General features: G+C 37.4%; 1 protein-coding gene across 1 annotated transcript; it reads right to left on the reverse strand.

The window, feature by feature from the left end:
• Window positions 1-6360: 6360 nt before the first annotated feature.
• On the reverse strand, window positions 6361-8078 carry LOC141627641 (zinc finger BED domain-containing protein RICESLEEPER 1-like). Its single transcript, XM_074440872.1, has 2 exons — window positions 7395-8078; window positions 6361-7293 (listed from the first exon to the last, which is right to left on the reverse strand). Exons 1-2 carry the CDS (start codon window positions 8076-8078, stop codon window positions 6361-6363), a joined length of 1617 nt encoding a protein of 538 aa, XP_074296973.1.
• Window positions 8079-17431: the final 9353 nt, after the last annotated feature.

Here is a 17431-nt window from a genome sequence, read left to right on the forward strand (position 1 = left end):
TATAGGCCCTTGTAGATACTATTTCTTCTTAAGACTTTGCTTGTTAGAATACTTGTAAAACACCCTAAGATGTGTCATGCTAGTATCCTTTGACCCATGGATTAAGACCTAGTCAAGAGTACCTTGTGGTGTGATAACTCCTTGGCTACCGTTTATTCCAAGGTGACCCTTGAAATCATGCAACGATCATCCATGTTCTACCACATTTTGTCATCAAAAAGGGAATGGGCACAAAAATTGTTCAAAATTGAGTTCAAGAATTGAAATGAAAAGTCAAGAAAGTTTGCAAATTGCATCAAATGAAAAGAGGAGCAAAAATAGACTCCTAAAGCTTCAAAAATAAGCACCCTCCCTACAAATGGGGTAGCTTTGAAAATGTTCAAAAAGAAATGCAAAGAAAAGTTGAAAGTTGTCAAGTGTTGAAATGCCAAACATCAAAAGAAATGGCAAAAAGAAAAGTGTTCTTAAATGTCAAATGCCACAAGAAATACTATTGATCCCTTTTCCATCGTATCCACTTTTGTGCATGGTAGAGAGGGGACGACCCTTCTTCTTGTCTAGACAAGAAGGGAATTCTGCGATCCTCCAGTGTTTCTAACACCATAGGGAGTCTACTCTTGACGAAAGCATTTAACGATTGAGGACAAAGGTACCATTACTTGATTTTACGTGCTTTAATGATTGGATGTATCGCCATTTTGGCAAGACCCACCTTGCCTTGCAAGAAGGCATCCTACCTCATAGTTGTCTTGTTGTGAGTTGAAGGGGCGGAGTGAGACCCGCTAATTGTCTCACATCGGCTATATTAGTAGGTTAGTTTGAATAAGGGTCCTAGTTTTTGTCACCTCTTTACTCGGGACGAGTAAATGTTCGGTTTGGGGATATTTTATGTGAATCATAATTGTGCACATTTAGTCCCCTAATTGAGCCTATTTTGCATACTATTATAACATTCCATAGCCATTTTATCCGTCAAATGCTTTCTATTTTGCTTTCCTAGTGCATTTCGTATGTTTTGTAGGAAAGAAGGTAATTAGGCAAAAATTCCTGTCTCCCGCGCATATTGAGAAGCTTTTTGATGATATTGGATGAACTTGGATGAATAAGAGGCAAGAATGATGATCAAGGATGTAGGAATAAAGAGTATATAGAAGGATCATAGGCTAAAAAGCAAGGATGACGAGAAGGAAGTCAATGCAAGAAGAAATTGCTCGGTACCAAACCGAGAGTTGTTCGTTTGGCTCTGAAAGTATCCTAGATGAAACAGCGTCGAAAAATAATGAGGTATAGGCTTTTGAATCACTCTAATAGGAGTCCGGATGAGGAAATGACGTCCGTTTTACAATCCAAGTTCAAGTAAGGCATGATACAACTCAACCCGCTCGGGACAAATTCAACCCGCTCGGGTTGAGGCTCAGGATGCTCATTTTCAGCACGGAATTAGCGTATTGCTGGACATGAAGCTTTTCCTTACTACGTGATCCACGATACGCGCATATTTCTTGAAGACTAGCAAAAAGGAGACTAGCATCTTCCTTTGAGAAGAGCATTTCCCTACTCAATAATTAGCATTGTTAATTACTAATCTACCCTTGCTTAACCTAATGATGTACCACTATATATACTCCATTTGTAATAATCAAACCATCAAGCTTTCTTATATTAAATCAACTTTCCTTAGATTAGATTAGAAGTAGATTAGAATAGATTATCATTTAATCTTTCCACAAAATTACACATTAATCTTTTCCTTAATTATTGTTCAAATTTATTATTGAGTAATTCAAGTTTATTATTGGGTAATTACAAGATAATTTAGATTTATTGGGAGATTGACAACCTTCCATCAATCATCAAATACTTCTATTATTATTTGCATTATTATTTTGGAATCTCCATAGGTATAATTCTCTTAATCCTTGTTTTAATTATTGTTAATCTTTCTTACTTGTTCATCATGTTTTGCCTCGTTAATATGATTGACAACCTTGTTAGCATGTTAAACTTGATAATGAGTGAGTAGTTTCTTAGCTAGGATTAATGGGTAATTAGGGGAAACCAACATGGGGATTGATTCATGCTTAATCTAATATGTTCACATAATTAATTTGCTTGCTTGTTATGATTTCAACTTATGCACATGTTATGTTTGATGAATTGCGAGCCTATGAATCCTTGCATTTTTTACCCATCACTTACCTTTTCAATGAGACTTGTAAGACATAAACCAACTCGAGTCTCATTAGACCATGCATATAGTTGAATAGGAAGGACTAAGTCGACTTGTAGGTGTTGTACAATCTAATCGATTCGGCTCCAGGACCCAAACCTTCTTAGGGATTGTAAGATATACGCTAACTCGATCCCATCACAAATATAATTGCTTGCTAATAATTGAGAACATGTTTGTATGATAAACTCCCATGATTTCCTTATGAACCCATGATATCCTAGCATTTTTAGTCATTTATTTACATCCTTCCGTTAATTGCTTGTTTTACTCCATTGCTTTCATTAGACTAGAATCTTCAACCCATTACAATTGTGACAACCCCTAGCACAACCATAATTAGATTGAATGATTTGTGTACCCACCGTCCTATGGATCGACCTCGACTTAACCACTAACTAGTTGTTTTGTTGAGAAATATAAATGTGTTTGATTGAGAGCCCCAACGACACTCTCATCATAAGCCTCTCTAGATTTCTCGGTTTCTTACATTTGAAGTGCAAGTGCCTTCACCAAAGACTTCAAATCAACAATTTCTTCATTTTTTGTAACGGGAGGAGGGGTTTGTTGTTGCGGTAGCCAGTTAAATGGAGGCTTCTGATAACCTCGTTGCTGAAGCGGATGTGGTGGCACATATGTGAAGGAATGACCAACTTGTCTACGCTTCATAAACGCGTAGACTTCGCCGCTTTCTACCAAACAAATGACCGCATTATGCCCCGCAGCACCACATCTCTTACAGTAGACCACCTGTTGTATCATAGAACGGAACATAGGTGGAAGATCAAAGGTACTCAAGCCTTCCCTTTGGTGATCTTTTACATAGAACTGAATAGGTAGGACCTATCAAAACAACACTAAGGAAAAAGATCAGAACTGCCTCAAGGAATAAATCCCTTGAGGCTAAAGACAGACAAAAATAAACAAGTAAATAAAATAGTTGCCTCCCCGGCAACGGCGCCAAAATTTGACACGGCTGTCGCAACCCTTTCAAAAATAAAACAAACTGGCTCTACTAATGCAGTAGAGGTAAGTCGGGTATCGTATCCACAGGGAGGCGGTCACTATCTACTTATCATTCGATCTGTCTAAGGTCGCAAGATGAGGGGTTTGAGTATTTGAACTAAACTAATAAAATTAAGGGATGAAATAGAAGATTGATCAGATAAAGAGAAATATGCCAGGATGTCGGTTCAGCATGATATTACACAAATCAGCTAAAGGTGAGGTCAGTCGGTCTGATGTGAGAAGGGTAAAGGAAAGGTCCTTTTGGTCCGATATCCGCTCTAAAATACAACTAACTTAGCTTTCACCCTCATTATTGTAGTCTATTGTTCATAGCAGGTCTATTCATTACAATCTTTCGATCTAGGTCTGAATTTGACCAGATTAACTAATTCAGTTGCATGCATTCAACCAAACTATTATAATTATATTGTTAATGAAACAATTATCACATTAAATCTTCTAAACCAACTATCGCATCATCATTATACTACCATGGCTCCCCTACTTCTAGCATTAGAGAATTAGCTACGCATAATAATTAATAAAACACTAATGAGAGATAGAGCAAGAACAAACATAATAAAAAGATATAAGCAAAAGAGAGGAATGATTAAATAGAGAGAGAGTAAAAGAAAGATTACATAAACAGGATACAGAAAACAGTGGAACAAAGAATAGTATCAGGTTCGAAAAAGAGGAAAGAAAGCGAGAGAGCAAAAACCTAATTATGTCTCTCCTATTTATAGGGGAGATATTTATTTTCCTAGGATCTGATGACAAGATAGAAAAGTACTTGATCAAGGACTTTAGAACTCCTCGATTGAGTAACTCCTAGCAAAAACCTCTCGATCGAGGACATTAGGTACTCGATCAAACACTATCAAAAAGGCACCATTCGATCGAGGATATTAGGTACTTGATCTAACACTATAGTACAAAATCAAGTGATTTCCAGCGCACAATTCCTACTTCGCGCACTGAACTTCAAACGGCTGCGATTTTTTCGTTACTTGAGCAAACAGAGCATTTTCGGTGGCGTTGTAAATCAAGAGGATAAGCTTTCATCTCCAATTGGAATCACTTTATTATCAGTTGTAGAACTCGAGATATGGCTCTTCAAATTAGGCACTAGTAATTTGAAGCTCTTATTTTGCTCGCCTAGCTTCTTTACTTCTACGCGCATCACCAAATAGTAGTTTCCAAGCTCCGACTCAACTCATCTCCTAAATGCATGCATAAGGACATGTTTTAGGCTTGATTACGCTCCTCTCTGGTTCATACTTGCAAATAATACAAGAGAAACCAAAGTAGACAATTCGGGGGACATTTGTACCTAAACACTACAAAATATGCATAGAAATGCGTGAAAATATGGTACAATAAGTCTAAATGCACGCATCACTAGTCAGGCCACAAATCTTTGATCCGCCATTTATGAATTTTACTTTATAGAGTGGAGTGAAGGAGAGAGATTGCGCTCCTACTTTTGCTCCGGGTTAACTTTGCTAGGATCTTCATTCCTGCCTCTGGCTTTGATCAGATCTTTGAGGTATCCTGCCTTTAGCAGGTAGGCCACTTCTTTCCTGAGAGTAAACCAATCCTCTGTTGTATGCCCTATATCCATGTGAAATTCACACCACTTGGTATGGTCCATCCTTGGATTTGGGTTGTCTGCCTTTCTGGGCGACCTGGCCATTGGTCCCATGTTATCCAGTCGCTGGATCAAACCTGCAATGTCAACATAGAAGTTATGTTCAGAGATAGGTGGATGAACTTTAGCCTTACCTTTTTGTTCTTGCGCTAGGTTGACTTCTGACTGATCAGGCCTGGTAAATGGACCACTCTTGTAGTTATTGCCCCTGTTGGCGCTTCTCCTGTTTGGCATATCGTAGTATTTTGCATTGCAGGGTCCTCCAAGCTTGTAACTTTTATCTTCCTCAAGCCTGATAGAAGCAACTATCTTTGCCTGGATATCTTCAAAGGAATGACAAGGGTACTTGGTCAGCTCACCGTAGAAATCACAATTGGGTAGTAATCCCTGCCTGAATGCTTCCACTGTTGTTCCAACGTCACACCTGGTAGGGGTGTAATTGAGCGGATCTGATTCCGAACTCACCCAGGCTTGGGTTCGGCTCGTATAAAAAAAACCAAGCTCAAGCTCGGCTCTTAGCTCGACGAGCCTTCAAAAGTATAGCTCGAGCTCGGCTCATAAAATTTTGTTTGAGCTCGAGCTCGAGCTCGGGCTCTGTTGCACTGCTATTGTTTGCTAAATTTAAAATGGCAAAATAAATATCTCAAATAAAATGAATACTTTGAAAAGATAATTTAATATTCCGCTTGTTAAAAAAAAATAGGGAAAATTACGTGATTACATCCAGTAGACTACTACAAATAAAAATGCAAGACATACAGCCAAAATTCGATAAGATTAGCATCCTTGATTTCGTTCTTTACGTCCAGTAGCTTGTTCGCAACATTCAAACCTTCAACCAAAACTCTTATATGAAATTGTATCAGCAGCGATCCCATAGTGCACAGCATGCAAGCACACATTTGAGACAAAATTTTAGAAATTTAGCATACTCTAGGGTCGATTTACGATGAATTATGCTGTCAATTTAGCATAAAATAAAACAAATGATATTACACAAACAAAAGAAAAACAGAATGAATCATTACAACCTTATTTTCAAATATCTAGTATAATAACAACCTCGTCAACACTCTCTTCCTAAGTGACCTGTAAAAAGACAGTTTCGTATGTGTGATGAACTTGGACGGAGTAATACCAGTAAAGAAGCGGTACTTAGTAGTTAATAAGTGAATATTACCTTTTGATTTTTCTTTACTCCATGTAAAGCTCAACACCAATCACCGGCACAAAGCAATACCTCATCTGTCTCGGGAGATAAAGAAGCACGATATGAATCAATCACTCTACCTCCTACACTGAAAGTTGCTTTTGAGGCAACTGTTGTTATAGGAAGGGATAACACATCTCGTGCCATTTAAGATAAAATTCGATATTTTAAAGTCTCGGAACTCCACCACTTCAAAACGTCAAATTTAAGTGACTCTCCTTGGCCCTGGCAGCAGTAAGTCTCCTCATCGATATTTCTCAGTCAAACTATCAAAAGAGGATCTCGGATAATTAAAGACATCATAACATCTAAATTCATCGTCAATATCGTTGCTTGTAACACCACTGCCAGAAGCACTACTTCTTGAATTTTCCTCATTTGCACCGTCACGAGATGTTTCAAATTCAACAGCAACTCTAAGTAAAGTGAATACAATGTCTCTTTTATCTCCGAAATATACTCTCTAGCTTTAGCAGGTTTATCTTTATACATTTTACCAAACACATATTCAACACCCCTCAATTTGTACCTAGGATCTAATATAACACCCAAAGCCATCAACAAATTATATTCACCCCAATACTTGTCAAATATTTGTTTCATATTTTTAATAAGGGCTTTCATCCATTCCCCCGGATCATTTTTATATTTGTCCAACACCAATTTTATTCTATACACCTCCATCAGAAATAAATTTGAAGTAGGATAATCCGATCCCGATATAATATTTGTGACACTTTTAAAAACTTTCAAAACTTCACACACCTTTTCAACTCTTTTCCACTCATCAACGCTTGGATAAGAATTATAAAATGGATCTTCTTCAGCATATAAAGGAAATACATCCTTAAATTTTAGAGTTGTCGCTAACATTTCATAAGTAGAATTCCATCTAGTCTTATTTTCTAGAATTAACTTTCTATACGACAATTGCGTTTGTTTAACTTTCTCAGCAAATAATACCTGTCCTTGTTCACTAGCTCTTATATATTCCACACTATCATGAACTTTCTCAATAATATAGGTAATGGATTTAAGTCCAAATTGGACCATGATGTTCAAAATATGAGGACAACAACGAACATGAAAAACTTTACCATCACAAATCAGTCTTTTTGTTCTTGAAAAGGTCTCCCTCAAATTCCTTATGCAAGAATCATTAGTGGAAGCATTGTCAACTGAAATCATAACAATCTGCAATTTTGATGACAAAAAATCGTAAATTTACGCCTTTAATGTAAATAGAAATGACAACAAAGTTAATGCATAAAAAGCTATCGGAAACATTATATTACCTTATTCGCTATGCTCCAATCTTGCAAGCACCTATATATAGGATTAGACAATTGTTGAACTTTACTAGAGGGAGGTAAATGAAAGAAATTTAAGACTCGTTTTTGCATCTTCCAGTTTAAATCAACAAAATGGCCTGTAACAACCATATATCCCATCTTTTGAGGAGAAGATTGCCACAAATCAGTTGTCAAACAAATCTTTCCAACTTGATTTAAAACGGTTTTCAGTTTCTTCTTTTCTTGTTCATACACCTTAACATAATCAGTTTTCCCAGTATTACGAGATATCTTTGTCCACTCAGGTCGGGCCCTTTTCATCATCAAGTTATAACCTTCCTCTTCCAATATTGAAAATGGCTGTTCATGCATAAATATCCAGTGGGCAGCGACCTCTCTCATTCTTAACATATCGAGTTTACCATCTTGAAGGGGTGGAATGATTGTACTACTACAACCCTCGCCATTACAATCGGCTGACATAAAATTTATTTTCCTTTGTTTCCTCTCATAGATGTACCTCTTTGTACATTTTTCCAAATGACGAGACAAATGTGAAGTAGGTCCACCCTTACGGTATGACAGTAAAATTTTACAGTACTTACATTCCGCCTTTTGCACACCATTCGGAAGTACCACAAGTGATAAATCATCCCACCATGGAGCCCTTTTCCGTGATTTCGGCATAGAAGGGTCATCCTCTATACCTGGGGTCATCCACATCAACATCTATGCCTTCATTAGCTATGTCTTCATTTTTTACTCCATCAACCTCTTCCAGTTGAATCTCGTTGTCCAAGTGAACGATCCCATTTTCATCAACATGGTTTTCCATATTTTTACTGCAATAAGAGGATGCGTAGGTAAATTAAATAATCACAATAATAATCAAATAATGAATTAATGTATCAAACAGGTAACAATTTATCCCATTACAAAATATACTGAGTAATTCACAAACTATAGAACGAATTACTGCTAAAGTAAATCACAATTATCAAAATTTTATGGTTAAAAAACTCATTAAAGTATAAGAATAATACCTATTTTGAGTTGTTCTTGCACACACCAAAGAAAACAATGAAGATCTGATCCACTAAATCGCTCTTCAGTCTTCACAACACCAGGAAAATAACAAGTACCCATAATCCAATACTTCAAAGTGAATAAATAGAAGGATCAAGAATGCTAAACGAATTAATAATCGGGCAATGTAAAGTCTAGAACTGAAGGGGCAAATTTTTATTACTGGAAAATGAAGATAAATTAATTCTAAATTAACTGGGAAGGGGAAAGTTTGGTGAGGCGGTGGAAAGAATAAGAGTACATCAAAGTTGTACTTTAATGCTTTATTTTAATGATGTTTGGAAATTACCCTTTTTAAATGCATTGTTTGTTTTGTAAACCGTAAAAGTTTGTAACATTACTTATTTCTATCAAGTATTCCATTCTAAATACGAAATTACAAAGTATATTGGACTATAATAAAAGTATTCGAGTTCGAGCCGAACTCGAGCCGAACACTAGTTAGCTCGGGCTCGGGCTTGTATCTCCAACATTAGGCTCGGGCTCGTATTTGACGGAGCTCGAGTCAAGCTTTGACCAAGCCAAACCCGAGGGCTCTACGAGCCGGCTTTGTACGTTTACGCCCCTAACACCTGGGAATTTACACTTTCTCCTTGTTGAATTTGTCAAGGAAGACTCTGAGGGTCTTATCTTGTTTGTGGGTAATCCTGTATAGGTCACAAGAATGTTTCTCCAACTCCCTGCTACTTGCGAACTGCTGGTTGAATGTGTTGATCAGGTCAGTAAAGGATCTGATACTTCGATTAGGCAGGTTGATATACCACTGCAGTGCAGAACCGGTCAGTGTTGTTCCAAATCCTTTGCACATGCCAACTTGCCTTAATTCACTGGGAATAGATGCGGCCAACATTTTTTGCTTCTAGAAGGCTACATGATTTCCTGGATACGAGGTCCCATCATAGGTCCTCATGGATGGAATAACGAATATCTTGGGGAGATCTACTTTAGCTATCTCGTCTATAAAAGACGAGTCAGCATAGCTCTCAGGGGCAGTATCCTCCATGCTAGCAGGGACTCCAGGAATTTTTTTGAATTTTTCATTGAGCTTCTTGATTTCCTGGACTATTGCCATCATGACGGCTGCTTCTGTTTCATCAGCTTTATCATCTTTGGGGGTCTCTTCATCAATGTTGATCACACTTTTGACACCACTTGGACTCCCAAAACTTGATAAATCAAAGTGTTTGAACATCGATGAGAATGGGGTTCCTGGCTGGATTTTCATAATTTTTGTTTTAAGGCTGACTCAGATTCTTTTAGTTGCAAGATTTCAGCCTCTGACCATGCTTTTTTTTGTAATGTAGAAGTTAGTTGTTCTTCTATGGTTGGTTGAGACATGTTTTTGTTAAATTCTTTACTTTTTGGATTTTTTTTTTTTGCGCGAACGGAAAAAAGGATATTAATGAGCTAGTTGTTTTGGGTAAATTCTGCACGAAGCTGAATGAGGTCAAGGTAGAGTGATTGCAGGGTTAACTAGCTTGTCTACCTTGTATATTACTGTAGGGCAAGCTTAATAATGCGTAAGGAAAAGGAAATTAAGAAAGGGTTTTTCTAACGTGTGCCCTAAGGGCACACATTAAGAAGCCATAAAAGTAAAGATTCTCAGGATAATTTAATTAAAAATGGCAACAATGAGTTCATCTCTAAATTTATCATGAAATTATCCTGAGAATCTTTCCTTTTTTGGCTTCTTAATATGTGCCCTTAGGGCACACGTTAGAAAAACCCATTAAGAAAACAAGTAAGACAATATATTTTGTACGTGGAAAACCCTTAAATGGGAAAAAATCACGGGCACCAAGCTAGAAGAGGTTTCACAATGATTTATGGAGAATAATTATATAATTAGCACAACAACGTATTTTTCTCTAAGTATTGTGATACTGTAGCTTGTAATCTTGTAGAATGTGTCTTGGAATGATCTTGGCTCCTCTTTATATAGTAATCTTCATATGCTAAATAATCTCCAAAATTAAGGCAGAGTATTTCCTCTTAATGACGCCATTAATTGCACCTTCAATGCTCCATAATTACCCGGGTAAATGCTTGGTCATTATGATAAAATCTTCTCCTTTAATTGCTCCATAATTAGTGTAATAATCTCGATTTATTCTCCATAATTGTGCTTCACTTGGTCAAATAATGTTTACTTCCTTGGCTGTTGTCCACTCCTGCCTGGTGCCAACCTTGAGTTGCCCTGGCGTTTCTGTCTTGATCGTCATGCCAGGGTAGAACTCTATCCTGAACATGGTACAGAAATATTAAGCCCAACAGGTACTGATATCTCAAACACACTGGCCTGAGATACAAAACCTCCCGGACTAGGTGGACAGTCAAATGAACCATGATAGTGAAAAATGAGGGAGGAAAATACATTTCAAACTGACAAAGACTGGTGATGACGATGTCCTGCAAAGTTTCCACTTCATCGGGATCAATGACTTTACTAGTGATTGATTTGAAGAAATAGCAAAATCTAATTATAGCATGTCGAATATTTAGAGGTAGAATGGAATGAACGGCCATAGGTTGTAGGTTTTGCATCAATGTATGACAGTCATGTGACTTTAAAACAGTAAGTTTTAGGTCTTGCAATGAAACAAGGCTTCTAATATTAGACGAATAGCCCTCTGGCACCTTAATACCATGCAAGCATTCACAAAACTCTTTTTTCTCCTTTTCTGAAAGAGTATAAGCTGCAAAAGGCAAAAATGTCCGATTTCTTTTTGTTTAGCTGCCAGCTCGGGCCTAATACCCATCTCAACCATATCATCCCTCGCTGCCTTGTTGTCTTTTGTCCTACCCGGAACATTCAGCAGAGTATTGATTATATTATCACAAACGTTCTTTTTCATGTGCATAAAATCTAGGCAATGTCTAATGATGAGTCATAATTATATACATATTTATGTCTCCTCATAGTTACTTTTGATACGACTTTCGTGCTAGTTTATATTAATTACATGCCTTTTATGCTTGAATGTCGATACTTCTGCTATTTGGTGTGTAATGCATGAATGATGCATTTATGGAGCAATGGAATGAAATGGGCACCGCATAGTGGGCATGAAGGAATACACGGAGTATGGCATGTGAATCTAGAAGAATAAAGGAAGAGAAGTAAGGAAAACAACACGAAGAAAAGAGATGAAACAGGGAGCATACTCGATCAAGCCCAAGTGAACTCGATCAACTGGGAATGTACTCGATCGAGCGCACCCAGGCTCGATCGAGTACACACTATTTTGAGGATTTTTCTGCAATTTCCTTCAGTCGGTTATATTTTACTATAAATACCCAATTCGTACCCTATGTTATTTTTACGCTTTATTTTACCTAGCTACGTAGATTTTACCCTTGAAAACTCTCTAAAAACTTTTAGTTTAGTTTATTGCTATTACTTTCGGATCTAAAACTCGTTGTACCTTTGTTTGCTACGATATTTAATCTTTCTTCATTAATTATTTAAATTAGTTATTCAATTGTTATTGTTCTTATCGCATGTCTTCAATTATGTCTTCAATTATCATTGTTGTTGTTAATCTTAATAGAATGAGTAGCTAATTTAATCATCTAGGGTGAATGGGGATCTAGGTTGTTAGAAGGAGGATTAGCTAATGAATTGATAGTTAAATTGCTTATTCGTTGTTGTTTAGTTTATTGTTCTTCATCTAGTTAGTTAATTACTGGCCAGGTTAATTGACTAGTATAGTGAATTGAGACTTGCACCAACCGGGTTAGAATCAATATAGGCTGCGATAAATGAATAGAGATAATTTAATGATCGCGACTGCATGTTAAATTATATTTAAAGAGAATATTGAAGCGACCTATCATATAACCTTAAATAGCGCAATTAGCTCTGTTGATGAATTAGATCTCACCTCCGGATAATTACCTAGTAAACTTGATCCCCTAGACCCTTTATTATTATTGAATTTGCTTTTTAATTATATCGCAATTAGTTTTTAGCAAACCAATGAAATTCTTCAAGAAAACGGTTATTTTAAGACGAACATAAATATTAGCAAATAGAACAATTAACTCGCCTCCCTGTGGATTTGACCCTTTCTTCCCAGTAGCTGCCAATTAGTAGTAATTTAGGATTTATTCTGATAGGCCAACGACTGAAAATAACCTTACCATCTAACCGGGAGGTCACGCCAGTCCGGAAGTTTGGTAAGAATATATAGATTTTTTTTATAACCACGAGTAGACAACTTAGGTCCCTTCTTCTGATACGTTATCTCAATATGTTTCACTTTCTCATACACTTCATGACCATTCAAAATCGGAAGACTCCGACGCTGCTCAGGACACCCATTAAACGCCTTGTGAAGCTTACGATAATGATGATCAGAGCATAACCATCGGCGATTTCCCATGCACACATGCTTGCGAGAATGCTTCAAATATTCTTATTTAACACCCCCCCCCCCCCCCACACACACACACAATGGGCAAGCCTTTTTCCCGTGTACAACAGTAAGTCTAGAAAGATCGCCGTATGCCAGAAATTCCGTTATTGTACAAAATAACATAGCTCTCAGATTGAAACTTTCCTTCTTATAACCATCAAACACCGGTATCCCTCTTTCCCACAGAATCTTCAGATCATCTTGAAGTGGTTCCAAATACACATCTATGTCATTTCCAGGTTGTCGAGGCCAGATATCAACAAAGACAACATCAGATACTTCTGTTTCATGCAAACCCATGGGGGCAAATTATAGATGTCCAACAACACTGTCCAAGTACTGTGTTGGGTACTTATGTTTCCATGAGGTTTCATTCCATCTGTGGAGAGCGTTAGACGCAAGTTCCTTGCTTCTTTGGCGAAGTCGGGATATTTAGCGTCAAACCCTTTACACTGATGACCATATGTTGGGTGTCTTAACTTTTCATCTGCAATCCTTCCACTACTATGATAAGTCAACATTCTTGCATCTTCTTCATTCAAATAAATCCTTATGAATCTTGGTATTATTGGAAAATGCCACAACACCTTAGCTGGGATGCCTTCGTTACTCTTATAATGCTATACAGAGCAGTGCGGACAACTTGATAATTTCTCATAATATTTACGGTATAATATGCAGTCATTGGGACAAGCATGTATTTTTTCATATTCCATGCCCAATTCTCTAATCATTTTTTTAGCCTCATATGTCCGACTTGGAAGAACATTACCGTCAGGAAGCATGTAACATAGCAAATCTAGAAGATCGGGAAAACTCTTATCACTCCACCCATTTGACCCCTTCAAGTTACATAGCAAAGTATGTCATTATAATATTTTATTTGGTGGATTGCCTTTGAGTGTGAGGAGTACCATACTCCCGGAGGACACAAGAATTTTTCTGGTGATATTATCTCTGAATTCCAGAGGAGGGGGTAACAAAAAACGTAACAAATAACATAAATAATTAAACTTTAATTTAAATGCTAAAACAAAATAAAAAAAATTGAGGAAATGGTAGAGATAGTGAGAGAAAGTGCAAGGAAAACCTAATATTCTGAGAAAACACAAAAATCATGACAGCCGTTAAAGGATCTTCATCGTTACAATCAAAAAATTCACTAAATTCACAAAAAATCAACAAAATAACAATAAATTTGATCTTCTTTCTGCTACCACCTCTGATGAATTCTCAGTTCTATCATGTAATGTTGGGCGTTCGAGTCAAGACTCTCGTAAGGAGAAGCATATGGGGTTGATAGTGGGTATCCCTCCTCTAAATTCAGGAACTTTGGTTGAGGACGTTGATGAAGAAGAGGCGGAGGATGCTGATATGGACGAAATCCCCGTTGCTGAAGCCATTGAATAGAACGTACCCCAGGAGTAGCCAGTTAAGATGTTGCAATTCACTGAAGTAGAGATCAAAGTCGAGATGGATTTCTATAAAAACTAGGTTTATTGTTTCATCCTTGATGCGAATCCACCATGGGTGATTGTGGACGGTTTCATTAGACGATTGTGGGCAAACCATCAGGTAGATAAAATATCCTTTCTGCCACATGGTGTTTTTTTTGTCTATTTTAAGAATAGATCTGCTAGAGAGGTTCTGCTTAAACAGGGAAATTTCTTATTTGATAATAAACCTCTCATAGTTAAGCCATGGAATCCTGATGTTGAGTTGGTTAAACATGATGTGAAAACTGTTCCAGTGTGGGTTAAATTGCATAACTTACCATTGAAGTTTTGGGGTAAAGGGATTGCTCGTATATCAGGGCTACATGGTGAGTTCATTAAGTGTGACCCTAATACTGAGGATAAGACTAGACTTGGCTATGCCAGGGTTATGATAGAAGTTGCTTTTGGTGAGTCTATTCCAGATAAGGTTCAGTTTTTAGACGAGCATGGCAGTATTGTGGAAATTGAGGTTGAATTTGAGTGGAAACCCTTAGTATGTAGTGGATGTCAAGGTGTAGGACATATTGTTAAAGGAGTGTAGGAAAGCAAAGAAAACCCCTCCATTGACATCTCAACCTACTAAGATGAAGCCAGTCACTCAAATTTGGAGACCAAAAAATGTGGATAAGCCTGTTATTCAGCAGAGTAAGGGTAAGGAAAAAATAGCTAATGAAGAGCAACCTACTCATCCTATTGAAATACAGTTAAAAACTCCAGTTGTGTGGCATAGATCAGGCAAGTATTCTATGGGATATACTCCTGCTAGGCCTCTCATGAGGTTGGCTAGGCAACAGGTTACTGATGGAGCTTATATTGTGCAAAAGTTTGGTCAAGTTACATTTATGGAAGCCTTAAATAATTCTTCTACACCCAAGGAAGGGATTGGGATAAGTGGTTATGTTCCTCACCTTGTGGTGGGGAATTTATAACATTGGCTTCTGAAATGTTAGGGGTTTTAGCAATTCTACCGAGCAAAGACAAGTTAAATGGTTCATGCATCAGAATAAGGTAAGTTTGTTTGGACTCCTTGAGACAAAGGTGAAAGCCTTGTCTCAAAATTGTTTGAAAGGAATACTTATGGATGGTTGGAGCTTAACAACAAATAATAGTTACCATAAGGGGGGAGAGTTTGGGTCTTGTGGAACCCTACTATTTTCAATATTGATTTCTATGATTATTCTCCTCAGTGTATAAGTATGAGAGTTACAGAAATTGCTACAAGTAATACTTTCTGTGTCTCCATGGTGTATGCCTTCAATGATCTTAATCGAAGGAAGGGTTTATGGGATCAACTAGCTCTATTTGCTGCAACTATTCAGGAGCAATGGTTGGTGTGTGGGGACTTCAACTATGTCCTATCTTATGCAGAGAGGCTAGGTGGTGTTACTTGTAATTAAGAGATTTATGATTTCCAGACTTGTGTTAGTAGATGTGGATTGACAGATGGCCCAGCTAGGGGTTCTTTCTTTACATGGAATAATAAACAAGATATAGAGTCTAGGAGATATAGTTGATTGGACAAGGCTCTAACAATGAGGAGTGGAGTAATTGTATGCCTGATGTTTATGCTTATTTCTTGCCTGAAGGGATTTTTGATCATACTTCTTGTCTTCTTAAGAGTAAGGAGCACGTTATGAGCTTAAGGAAACCATTTAAGTACTTCAACATGTGGAGGAAGGCAGATCATTACATTCCTCATCTGGTTGAATGGGGGAATCAAAATATTTAGGGTACTAAGATGTATAAGTTGGTAAATAAAATCAGGAACCTCAAACATCACTTCAGGAAATTCAACAGAGAACACTTTACTGATATAGAAAATAGTACTGGGATTGCTCTGAGAAATCTCGAATATATTCAACAAAAAATTGCAGAGAACCCTGGGAGTGTTTTCTGGATGGAGAAGGAACAAGCTGTTGTCACTGAGTATAAAGAACTGCTTATAGCTTGTACTCAGTTTCTGAGTCAAAAGGCTAAGACAGCTTGGATAAAAGATGAGGACTGTAATTCCAACTATTTTCATGGAGAGATTAAATCCAAATTCATGAAGAATGAGGTCATGTACGTCAAAACTATAGATGGTGATGAATGTGATGATCCACAGAGTATTCAGGATGCTTTCCTGAATTATTATAAGCATCTGTTGTGGACTGAGGTTAAAACAGATCATGTAAATCCACTCATTGTCAGGAGAGGTAAAGTTTGCACTACTAATCAATGGGATCTCTTGCTGAAGCCTGTCACTAAGACGGAAATAAAAGCAGCAATTTTCTTTATCCCAGAGCATAAAGCACCTGGACCAGATGGGTTTTCTAGTGCATTCTATAAAGACTCATGTATCATAGGTGATGAAGTTTGCGAGGCTATTCTGGATTTTTTTTAAGACATGCAAGTTACTTAAACAGGTGAACAATACTATTTTGACTCTCATTCCTAAGTGCACCATGGTAACTCATGTTACACAGTACAGACCAATTGCATGTTGTAATGTTCTGTATAAGTGTATTTCCAAGATTTTGTGCACAAGGTTGGCAGGAGTTTTGCCTGATCTTATTAGTTTGAATCAAGGGAGTTTCATAAAAGGCAGAAGCATTATTGAAAATATCTTGATGTGTCAAGATCTTGTCAGGCTCTACAATAGACAAGCTTGCACACCAAGGTGTAAGTTCAAGATGGATCTTATGAAAGCTTATGACTCAGTTAGCTTGCAGTTTTCTGAAGAGATCTTGGATGCCTTGCCTTTTCCTCCACAATTCATCAATTTAGTACTGGAATGTATAAGGAGTGCCTCCTTTTCTCTTGCAGTGAAAGGTGAGACCTTTGGGTTCTTTCCTGGTAAAAGAGGACTTGGGAAAGGGGATCCCATATCCTCTCTTATTTGCTCTTTGTATGGAGTATCTAAGTAGGATCATTTTATGTGCCACTGAGAAAATGAAGTTCAGCTATCACCCTTTGTGTAAACAACTCAAACTTACTCATTTAATGTTTGCTGATGACTTACTTTTATTTTGTAAGGCTGATGCAGCTTCTATCATGGTTT

The sequence above is a fragment of the Silene latifolia genome, chromosome Y (genome assembly GCF_048544455.1).
Source record: "Silene latifolia isolate original U9 population chromosome Y, ASM4854445v1, whole genome shotgun sequence".
In the NCBI taxonomy this organism is placed as follows: domain Eukaryota; kingdom Viridiplantae; phylum Streptophyta; class Magnoliopsida; order Caryophyllales; family Caryophyllaceae; genus Silene; species Silene latifolia.

Bases quoted from the DNA above. Each gene is read 5' to 3' on its own strand.
- LOC141627641 (XM_074440872.1), bottom strand. From the start codon at position 8,078: ATGCCGAAATCACGGAAAAGGGCTCCATGGTGGGATGATTTATCACTT. The intron at 7,294-7,394 runs GTAATATAATGT...TCAAAATTGCAG, and splicing joins ATTGGAGCATAGCGAATAAG to ATTGTTATGATTTCAGTTGA.